General features: G+C 37.2%; 1 protein-coding gene across 4 annotated transcripts in view; it reads right to left on the bottom strand.

Moving 5' to 3' along the window:
* Positions 1-3,890: 3,890 nt before the first annotated feature.
* The window catches only part of brip1 (BRCA1 interacting helicase 1), a 94,442-nt gene continuing 85,817 nt past the window's right edge, over positions 3,891-12,515 (bottom strand). For all 4 annotated transcript variants that reach the window (XM_084351704.1, XM_084351703.1, XM_084351707.1 and 1 more), the window contains one exon: positions 3,891-4,106. In XM_084351704.1, coding sequence (XP_084207830.1) covers positions 4,044-4,106 — 63 coding nt within the window. In that variant the 3' untranslated portion in view covers positions 3,891-4,043. The remainder of the gene's footprint in view (positions 4,107-12,515) is intronic.

Genomic DNA, 12,515 nt, shown 5'->3' with positions numbered 1-12,515 from the left:
ATTAATCAAGGTTCAATACCCCACTGTGGGCTGCTGATGCCAAGTGATGATTATGAACTTCAGCCATGATCATTTCCAAATTGCACTCCAAAGCCCTTTACATCCATGTATTCTCACTGAAGCACTATTACATACAACACTGTATGTGGTGAACAGTGGCTGACCTCCTCTTTACTTATGCAGATGTGTAGCATATGTACTATCCTGTGATCAGATAGGGTTGTTTTTTAACGCTCAAATACAAAGTTTAGGTTTGAGAATTGAAGAGAAGTAGTGCTGAGAAGTAGCAATGAGGATCATTTTTCAGACAACAACATAGATAAGGGAATATCAACAATTGCTGTGCTTGTTCTTGAGGAGAATGAGAGGCCTAGATATGTCAAATATGAGTACATGATCGCCTCCCACTGAGGCTTTTATTATTTCTTGCAGAGCTCCACCCAAGTAGAGCATGCTTAAAGGCTTGTGCTATTCTATATTTTTCTTAGTTGGCAACAAATCCAATGAAAACACCAAAACTAATAGTATGTTATTCCATCTCCCAATTCTTTCTGACTTTCCTACCTTGTCTGTGTCACTTATCCCCAGCCCATTGGTTCCTAATGAAGATAGAAAACTTTAAAAACTACATAAATTTATAGCTCATTATTACTATTGACGCCAAAGATCAAACATGTACGTTTGTGGCAGTAAGACGATGTACTTAGGATTGACTCAAAATAAGTTACAGCAGCTGTGTTTATGGTAATAGATGAAAATGTCAACCTGTGCAACAGTGCGGCTCATTGATGCAAAGGATCAGTACATTGGTAGTTTGGGTCTTTTCATGGGATTTGTTGACAGTAAGAAGTCCTAATTATTCACACGTGCCAAAATGAGATTTGCTACAATTTGATGAATAGGGTAAAAGTGTACTGAGTTCACTGCCAAGTGAGATTGATCATATCAGAATTCGGAGAGAAATTTAAGTTCATTGTTCAAACACTAAGAGTTGTATGAGAAAAGACTTAAATTAGCCTGCTGTTTATGACAGTCCTTCCCAATGATGTACATTCAGAGCAATTAAAAAAAAGTGAAAGATGCAGCAAAAAAACACCTATTATGAGAGTTGTTAGAGTGTGGGTCTTATCCAAATACTATCTACAGGTCTATGCTGTATAATACTAGTACCATGTTGTGAGTTCAAGCATAAGTACTTTGGTTGGTTGTCAAAGCTTGGCTCCGAATTCATGACTCCAAACTAGATTCTAGTGAAACGGGACAGTAAAGAACTCTCAGGCAGAACCAGATGGGAGCTTAAAGAACTGTTGTTAAGCCATGGTGAGTACCGGAAAGGAGAGCTGCACACAAATCCCACTCCCAAATGACTTACTTGGAAAAAATTCTCGCAAGACTGCAAATACAAAACAGCCTGAGCAGGCAGGGAAGCTGAAAGAAAGGTTCTCAGTAGCATTACATACGGGAGAGTTTGAACTTGCATTGACAAGGAAAGATTATTTGTTAGATATGATGGTGATCCCTCATGCATTGTGCATTGTCCCTTTATTTCATGTTGTTGAATTCAATATAACATTTTTGAATATATTGACATTTTTGCACACTTGCCAAATAAACATTTTCATGTCTCTAATTGTTTGCCATATTTAATCCACTAGTAAACTTCATTACATTCACTTTAAATTGTTTTTGTTGAAGAAATTACTATTACTATTAAATATGCTATTTTTTACAGCCCAGTATTCTAATGAATTGCTTTTATTCTGGATGATTATGCAACTCAGGATGTATGTCTAATGCTAGTGAAGGAGGTATTATGCCCTTAATGTAGCATGCAGGAGATCAGAGTCGTGTTCACAGATAAGCAATTATCATTCACTAACCATAACCCTTTTAATTAAGTGTAAGCATGATCTTTTCCTAATCCTTATCATACTGTAGTTGCCATGTGCACATATAGTAGAAAGCAAGAATATGAGAAACACTGGCATTGAATGTAAATAATGGCTTTGCAAAATCATCCAATATGGACATTCTTGGACATGTATGGCAATAGGCTTCATTGAAGTACGAGAGAATTTGTCCAGACATGGTGCAGAAGTCTTAGACCCATGAATTTTTACCGACACAACTTGAACTGATTTCATTGTACAACACTTTGTTTATAAAATATAAACAACACTTCATGGTGCTGTCCACGAATCAAAAAGATCCACTTCCAGTAGAGTATCCACTTGAGTAACAATCAGTAAATGTCAAACGGGTCTGCGACCAAAAGTCAAGGTAAAGCAAAGGTGTTGAAAGGAATGTAGAGAGCAGGATGGGTACATCAGCATACAGTGTACTGCTTTTTCTCACAAAGCTCTCATTAGATCATGAGTTATGCTGATGGCTAGGTCCTGTTTCATGTCAGCACCTCTTTCTCTATCTCTTTCTCAGCTTCATTTCACATGAAGGGAGGCTCTACACAGAGAGCTACCACTCAAATCAACAAATCATCAGCCGGCTATCTTGAAATGCTGAGCTATAACTTACCTGATAATAGTGATCAGCGATTCATTTAGCTGTCAAAGCACAGTTTCAGTCACCAATGTTATTCCATACCTGATTTGCTTAAAGGGCTGTACCGGCTTTTTGTACATTTTTAATTGCAAATAATGTTTAGTCTAATTTGGCTGACCATTTTCAAACAAATACTATGCAGCTTTTGCTGTTTAGGTATATTTTAACTACTGTTCCAGGCTGCTGTTGTCTTCCATTCATTAATTCCACTAAGGAGATTGTGTTTTCACCTATGTCAGTTTGTTGGGTTTTTTGCCAGCAGGAATACACAAATAACTACCAAATGGATTTCAAGGAAATTTAGATGAAGGATGGGTCTTGGCCGAGAATGGACCCCATGAACTTTTGGTGTGGATCCACATAAAGTGACAGGTCCAGGAATTTTTTCTCACTTTCTTTAACATTGCAAGATAGGGTGTTCTTCAACTTTTGTATTGATTTCTCATGGAATAATGCATGGATCTTGATGAAAAAAAAAACAGGTGTATTAAAGTGGCTGGTATCTATGAGTGAGTACAAGCTTATGCAGATCCTAGATCCAGTGATCTTAAATTACGTTTAAGCAGTAATGATTAAGATAGTGGAATAGGCTCGACTGAATTAAGGGGGACCTGTTGGGCCTTGGCAGAAGTATGCGCTCTTCTGAGTGCCATTCTAGTTTCAATGTGGTATAGAATCAAATGACAAACTCTTGAAACTTTTAATTTTTTAATTTGTGTACTCCATTGCAGTGAACGTCAAGTATGCATGACTTCTTGTCAAAATGTGTCAACTCAAAGAGAACAGATATGATACAGAAAAGAAATGGAAACCAGTGGCTGCCTGGAATGACAACTACACCCCCCCAAAAAAACAAACAAAAAAAACAAACAATGTGATTTGCAGTAATTTGAATAAAACATGCAAAACCACTGTTTTGGAAACCCTGTGTCCTAGACATTATGTTCATATACTACAAATACATTTGAGTAAAATATAATTGCCGCCTGGATTATGTTCACTCACAAAGTTTTTCTCAGTGAAGGAAAGTGCTACGCTCTTACACCCACATAATATGGTCAGGGTGGGTGGTGGATGTACTGAGTGCAGGACAACAAAAAAGCTTTGGTTTAGGAAGATTTTGGTTACATGTTTTAAGTATACTGTATATATCCAATGAATTATCAATACATATCCTTAACTTAGGATGAATTTTCTCTATTACATGAGTAGTAGATTAGGATACACTCGAAGAGACTGGGTTGGGCATGCAATATAGCAATTTGCGATAATGTAAGATTAAAATCTCTGTGTAGAATGCAAAATTGTAAAATGATGTTAAGAGTCAATGCAAGATTTTTCTTGGGATCCCATTTATTTGAACATTAGTATGGACACAGTTTCATACATATATATTCTAAATGCCATCTTATAAAAATAATGGCACCAAAATATAAGAATTTATACAATGGCAAAAACACTATTCTGTTGTCTCCTCACTCCTTTCAAGCTTCATCTTTAATATGGATGAGAGAGCAAAAATGGACTGCTGCTGGGGCCAACCATATCTGTAAAAATCACAAAACAGTTTGATAATTTCATTAAAAAATACATATATATTTTACATAAAATAGTCATTGGTTATTGCAATTCTGAAACGCTGTATCCAAAACAACTGCAACATTTTTAAGTGAGGAACTCTGACATTAAAAGGAAAGCAACTTTAGATCGCCAAAGATCCCTGACTTCACTTTAATAGAACAAGTTTTTAGTCAAAGCCTTAATAGTGCATTAAAGGGCAGGGCAGGCATATTGAAATTTATGTTATCTAACTTTCCACATAAAACCCCAGTCAATCTCATTATAAAGAAGCCAAGTTTAAGCCCCTTATGGAGCACAAGTTAACCAAGCTGAGTATGTATCTCCAGTGAGAGAACCTGGGCCTGCAGTCCATCTGGAAGTCATTGGGGAGAGATCTGGCCATTCCCCTCTCCCCTGCGTAGCACTGCCCTTGCCTACTGTCGTCCCATAATCCCATCTAACAGCCGCCTGGGCTGGGCTGGCCCATTCCGACACACTGACGGGCTTAACTTGGCCGTCTTGTAAAAAAGAAAAAGCCCGGTTTTTCGGCAAGCCACTCCAAAAAGACACTTTAAATATCTGAGGGGGATTTAATATCAAGTCCATTAGGGCTTTTCTCGAGCCCTGTAAATAGTCAATTAGTGGATAATTCTGATTTGATCCACATGCAGAAAGATCTGCCATGGAAAGGACGAGGAGAGTCTGGGGGTTTCTCATTTGGCTCTCCATCACATTACCATCCATGTGCCACAAGTACAGGGCAACATTGTGCCTCACTAGAAGTAAAGGACAGTGAACATGCTGAGGTGTTTCATGTCTTCTTTTCCTTACTTCTTCATAAAAATGATTCATTGTGTACAGGAAGCCAGAAGAACACAACACTCAAAGATGGATTACCAAAAGCGGGCATTGCTCAGAAGAGTGGGAGGCTTGAGGACTGGGCCAAAAGGGCACGCTATGGGTTCAAAGCTCTTGTGGAGGGACATTAAACTGTGTTTGTGTCCCTTGATCAAACATACAGCTGGTTGGCAGCAGTATAAACCAAAGCTAAATCTGCTGAATAAAACAGGATCCTTGCATTTCAAAATGGCTTTAGATAAAAGCATCTGTAAAAACTAATAATCATGACAATAAATTCCTGGATTAGACATGCAGACAGGAAAAAGACCCAGATTATTTACTTTGTAAATTGGACAAAAACATTTTACATGGGACAAACACATTTTTTGGAAGAGACATACAATGTTGGCAGAACAGAGACAAACATACAGTACAAACTGTGGCTTTGAAGCTTTCTATGAAACAAATCAAAACCCAAACAACTATCATAATCCATACCAAAGTACGACATGCAGATACTCAAATACTATTGTGGAGAACTACAGTGAAACACTGCAGATTGCACAACAAAGACAGACATGCTCTGCCTCCACCAAGAAGGCTCATAAATTATCAGGAGCTTTGGTGCAAAAATGTTCTTGAACTGCTTGTGAAATAAAAAAATGAAAGGTAATTTCTCTTCCTGATGACCCTTCTTTGCATTTCACCGTTTACATTTCAAATATATATATACATTTTAACCTGTCAACATTATTCAAGCATGGTTGTGAGTGCTTACCCCTTGCTGCCACAGCATTTTTATGGGTGGATTTTTTCATTTAAAAAGAGGATTTTTGTTAAAACCAGCACTGTTTAATATCAGAGTTGCGACACTCTTTGATCTCACCGCCATGCAGTCACATGGTTCTTGGTGCTCTCAATAGTTCCAAACAGAGCCGTTACCCGAAAACATGGGGACAGATTTGAAATACTATTTATTAGTAGACTTTATGTATAAATGAATGTTTTAAATGGTCTGATGGGAATCACAATAAACTTAAAACTCACTATTAATTGTGCCTTGGCCCCCAGATAACAGTTTTTAGCATAACATAACTATGAAAGATGTAGCTCTAATTAGCCGAGGACAGGCCTTTGTTAGGATTTGTAAATTCCAATGAAGAAAACACATGTGAGAACTTAATAAATGACACATTTCTTTACAGAACTCGCAGAAAAAAGCTATCTAGTCAGTGCTTGTGTCAAAAAAGTAAGTTTTGTCCTGAAATTGGTATAGTGGATAAAACTTATATATATAATCCAATGTCCCACTGATTTCTGTTCTGTCTAATTCCAGATGGAAGGGGTGTGTTCCCATAATGCTTAGTACTGTGCAGCAGTGTAAAGTAACTGCACATTTACTTTAGGTCTGTACTTACAGTTTTAAGGTACTTGAGTATTTCCATTTGTGCTCCTTTCAACTCCAGTACATTTCAGAGGCATAAGTGCTATTGCCACATTTTTGATAACTTACTTTGCACATTCAGATTAAAATGTAATCAAATAAAGTAATGATGATGATGTAATATTTGTAATATTATGGATAGGATGATCAGAATGACTGACACATGATTCACAAGACAGTCAGCAGTATATATAGTGAATTGCTCCACCTTTGCCAGCTGCAGCATTAATGTACATATTAGTACATCAATGTTTATAATTCAACAACATACATTATGAAGTCAGCCATGGTACTTTTACTTCTAGTACCGTCAGTATTTTTTGATGGCAATGCTCAGGACTTTTACTTGTAACAGTATTTCTACACTGTAGTATTGTGTGTTGCTAAAAGAAAAGAAAAGTACTTCTTCCACCACTGATTTACAGTATGTATACATTCATGTTTTTCCTGTGCTCCTGTGGTCAGACCTTTGTTCAATAGTGGAAAATAAACAAGAATAGTAACTGCATTCAAAAACAAAAAACAATTTGTAATGGAACATATCCAGGGAGAGTGCAGATATGTTTTTCCATGAATGGGCAGTTTTCAAAGAAACTCATTGGACATCCTACAGGGAGAGACATATGTCAGAGAGCAGGCCAGGAAAGGCACACAAGGATTGAAAACGACCATTGCATACTTCCACCACAACTGGAAGAAGAAAAGCAGATCTGGGGCCTGTTTAACAAACTCTGAGCTTAAAACTAATAACTGAAGATAAACTTTGCATGCCAACCGTATGTCACTAACTGCAATTATTTTAAGGTAAATGTAGTCCAGCATCTTATTATGGTGAAGGTAGCTAATGAAATGTTGTTGACGTTTACTAACTAGCTATCTGAATTATGTTACGACAAACTGTAACTAAAGCTGGCTCTGTAAAATACCATTACTGTGTAGATTCACGACAGTTCAGTTAATGCGTTAAAATGTCAACGAAATGCGTCATTTCATCGTCCTACCTTTCAAATAGAGTAACAGACTTGCACAAGGTTCTTGAAGGTTGGTCATTAGCCAAAGAACAGCTGATTAACTGTTCAGGCCATGTGGCTAAAGGGGGTAAGGCAATGCCAGTGGCCTAAACAAATATGCATAACTTCTGAAACAGATTCATGTAACGTGAATAAACTTTGTAGAAAAACATATACACTCGTGCATGAATGCTGGATGCACATACCTGGTCAGAGCTATATTGCAAATTGGTACTTATTAATCATTGTAAGGGTTAGATAATAAATCATGTGCATCCAATCGAATCAAAGCCTTAAGAAAGAAAGTACTAAGGTGATTCACTCACTGACATATTTGTCTGTCTGACACTGCTTGTGCAACAGCATGTTGGTATAAGTTATCGATATCTTTATATAGACATACAAAAAAACTGAATGCTTATTGACATATTTACAATGAAAAGGGGCTGTATCAATATTATGGTTCATTTAAAAGGGTCAAATGACCCAAAATACCACTTTTCCACCAAAATGAGCAGGCCTACACAGGTTTTTTATACGAGGGTACACCCGCTAAGAATCACCTATTGACCCCATTCCCACTTCCTGCAGGCAAGGAAGCCCGTCTGTGATTTCTATCTGAAGCATCACATAGTATGTCAATGACGTCATGTTTCATGTCACGAATGCACCGGAAACAGTCGTAACAGAAGAGAAAACTCCAACAGGCCCATTGTGAAAGAAGTGTCTGTAAAACTGTGGATAAATTCTTTTGAGCGTCACAACCCACGCGGAATGACTTCTTTCACTATGATAAATTAATCCATTCGGTCAAGAAGAGCTGCACGACTGAATTATAAATTCCAGGTATTTTCATAGCCGGGAAGTCAAGCTTTTTGGCTTCAAAACACCACTGAGCAGCGTTCATAGGAATGAACAGGGCTCCACCTCCAACACCACTTGATGTTGATAACACGTCATAACGCAGAATCAATTGACCCGGGTATAAATACAGAGCTTACACATTCCCATTGCAAACCAAAACTGATCTTAGTGGGTTTAGGTGGGATGTTTGACCAGTGGAAAAGGGGTATAAGGAAAAAACAATGAACAACCAACCAAACCAATGCAGCCTGAAACTCAACTGATAGACATTCAAACATTTGGAAAGATGCTTCTGAGACAGAAGGTCTGTTCAGAGTGTACTTTGCACTGCAGGGGACACAGACCCACTTATTCATAGTAACCAACATTTGACCAGCAACCTAAGTTGGGTCGAGTCAAGATTATATTCAGTCAAATCTGGTCTGAGTATAGACCCATTCTGTAGCAGTGGGTCTTTGTTCCCTGTGTTAATATATCTAAGACAAGGAATGTTAACTATTAATCGTTAATCAATAAATCGCCGTTAAGAATTTAACTGATTAAAAATGCATTTACTAACATTGTGAGATGTGCACAAATACGTCAAAAAGTATTTTGTTACAAATTACATATACTTGATTATCAAATATATTACAACAAAAAACTGGTATGAGAAATGTATTAAATTAAAACACAAGTAATTAGTCTTTTCAAAAATACAAACTGACATTATGTTTAGCAAACTTAGGAGCCTCAATATGGGCTGGATTTTGATAGGCCAGTTGTTAATTGGGAAAAAACAGGAGCTAAGCAATTAAAATCTGTTCTTTTAGCTTCCAATGAAGGTCGCTCTGATTTTACACCAAACATAGATCATGTCAGTGGTTTTCTGATGGAAAAACATCCAAATATTATATATACTATTAATGATTAACCAATAATAAAGCAACTATCAACTATCCGTTGTAGAAATTGCTTGAAATTTGCATCCCTATCTCAGACCCCAGTTGATCCGAGCAGAGTTGCTATCAGCTCTGATCATTTGTTGTCATAATCATGGCTAAGGAATAATGTATCCCTGGGTCCACTGAGGCTGCATCTGACTGACTGTCATCAGGTTCCTTTCAGATCAAGTGTTTTTTTCCCCCCACAGGTCTCACATCTGTTTTTTGGGTACTGAGTGCAGTTAACCAGCCTTGTTGTAATATGCAGGAACTATGCTTTGGCTCTGAATGCACACATAGGAGGCAAGAGGAATCTATGTTATTTACATGATGTGTCTTATGTATTTTATATGAAAAAATAGAAAAGAAGACGACAAAGTTGTGTGTGTTCAAAAAGCAGGAAGCTGACAGATCTACAACTGCTCCATCGAGAGACTACACAGCACATGACAGTTGGATATTTTCATCATGTTTACATGAATATACTTGTAGTCTGTCACAGTGATGAGTCATAATCAATTACAGTATGGTGTCTCCCTTCATTATGCTATAGATGTAACAGCACCTTCGACCCTGACCTATTTGAAGAGTAATAAAGCAATCTAGTGACCCATGCACTGAATGTAATGTTTTAGCATCAGTGACAGCAGCACCATGGGTACAGTACATATTCAAAGAGTAAACTAACAGACTACATTACACTACACAGAAACACAATGACATGTCCTTCTTTGTTAATGTAGGTACATAATAAATGAGGCAAATGGCTTGTTGCTTAGTTTCTACACACTGTTCCAGTGCACCGTTGAAGTGGTGTAGCTTGGTATAATTATCCAGCCCTCTGAGCCAGATGGTTTTATGTATTCATTGTAGTTTTAATCTCCTAACATTCAAATTTCCTCTTTTGTTTCCCTTTAAGTAGCTTTGAGGCTGTTACAAACATCTTATTCAACTCTGTCATTTAATATCAGCTTGTTCCAGCTCGTCATTAAAGATTTATGATCTTTTCACTGAGTGTAAGAAGTACACAAACATTTTTATGGCTGCACTGTTAAACAAATATATGCTAACACATGAAAAAATTACATATTTAGGATCTTTAGAAACTGGAATCTTCACTAGATTGAACTTCTGTGCTGACCCCTGGCATGTGAACTGGTTTTAAGGGGCCCATACTGTACGTATCTCTGAAAACTTAAACTGTTGTTACCACATATAAAGCTGTTCAACACTTAAAACTGAGCTATAAAGTTAAACAGCTGGTTGCCTCCTGACCTCCCTATCTGGCTGTGTTTTCTCTTTGGCTGCTTGAGGAAACACTGTTAAAGGATCCTGTTCTGTACTGTTTGGCATGTTGCAGGCTATTACTTTTATGCAGCAATCAACTTCACCTTTGGAAGTGAGTGAGTAATAAAAGGCTAAATGTCAATGTCAAGTATTATTGTTGAGAAACAACAATAACACTTGAACCATACTGTAATAAAAACGGTAGAACATACCCAAAAATGACTAAAGTTAAGACCGGGGGATTTTATGTGGCCCTATAACTTACCGTTCTATTCATCAGATTTTATACAAATAAAACATTTATAAAAATCATACATGTGCATCAACTATAACTTACATTATGATCCCAAAGTAGATGCTAATTGCAATGTCTTCTTCTTGGCCAAACAATTTACAGTTAAGTCTATTTGGAAAACTGACACAAGGACTTGGATATCCAATCTGCAACTGAATATGAAACATTCATTCCTCTTAAAACTCTAACAGCTTTTGTACATATAAGCAAAGGTACACTTGGCTGAAAATGTTTAATATTTAAAAATTTTCGCTGCAATCTGGCAAGAGATATCGACATACCACCAGACTACGGAGCAGCGTCTTTCCTCTGGCTGTGAGACTACTCAACTAATCCTCTGCATGCAAATATAAAGAAGTAGTTTTATTTTTATGACTTAAAGGTGCTATCCGCCATCAGTGTATGAATGTGTGTGTGAATGGGTGAATGTGGCAAGTATTGTAAAGCGCTTTGAGCTGTCAGTAGACTGGAAAAGGGCTATAGAAATGCAAGACCATTTACCATTTACCATCTAGTTGTACGAAATGTTTTTTTTTTTAGTCTCATTCCCATCAAACCAATGTGTCAGTTTTTGATGAATTGGGATAGAGACTCAAAAATCAATTTTTCTTAAAGTAGCACCTTAAATAATTAATAATCAATTTAAATAGTTTCTGTTTTAATAGCAGCATTTAGTGACAACAAACTACTCATGCGTTGTAAAATAATGTTGTTGTAACTACATACATTTCCTCACTTTAGCTATTCACTTTAACTTTAGTTAGTAATTCCATTGCATCAGAGCGAAAGTAGCACATGATGAAAGTAGCACATTTTTCAGATCTGATAATCTGCCAGGCATACAATGGGTCGATCCATACAGAATATTCATATATGTAAATATATGTATGGTTTTCTCTCTTACTTGCACTTTTGATACTTAAGTACATTTAATATCAGAGACTTTTACTCAAATACTTTTTGTTTGGGTAACAAGTATGACTTTTAGGTACTTTGTACAAATAATGCTAGTTCCAAACTTAGAACATAAGTAGGAGCTGTTTAGCTATTGGTCCGACTCTGAATACAGTCAGTAAGATCTCAATTAGCCATCTACTGGATTCTGCTTCCTTCTGCTCTCCCTTCAAGTCATTATTACCATTTTCAATTACAAGCAACAAGGTTAAGCATAGGGATTTTACATGTAACATGTTATGAATGGAAAACATTTTTTGTCTAATCTTTTGTCTAAGTCTAATTGTGACTAAGGCAGATAACTAGCCACGAGTGAAATGTTTCTTGGTAACACGCCTGTCTCACATTCAACCAAGTGAGCTCTGAGGTGCACCCTTTACATCCCTAATTATTTCCTTTAGCCCGCTCAGCCCTCTTTCACCTCTGGCTGGAGCCTATTTGATGTCTGGCTTTCAAGGCAAGCACCATGACACAAAGACCCAAACCCCTCCACCTCCACCCCAACCAGATTCATCGCGGCTTAGTGGGTCCTTTCAAAGTACATGTGCCTCTTTAACAAACTTACAAAAGTAAAGGAAACTTCCTCAGATTTACTTTCCTTAAAGTTTTCATAATTGCCTTTTAAAGATCTTCTATTGATCTTTATCCACAGGTAGGAGATGGATCTCTCACTTGCAAAGGTTACTTATTTCAACACAGTTACCAATGACCTAGCCCCAGCTGATGAAGAGAGAAAAAACAGAGTGGTGTGCAAAGTGTGACACTGATTCCTGCTGCTC

This window comes from Pagrus pagrus (genome assembly GCF_965226575.1).
Source record: "Pagrus pagrus genome assembly, chromosome: 4".
NCBI classification, from domain to species: Eukaryota; Metazoa; Chordata; class Actinopteri; order Spariformes; family Sparidae; genus Pagrus; species Pagrus pagrus.
This window is presented reverse-complemented; position numbering and strand designations above follow the sequence as displayed.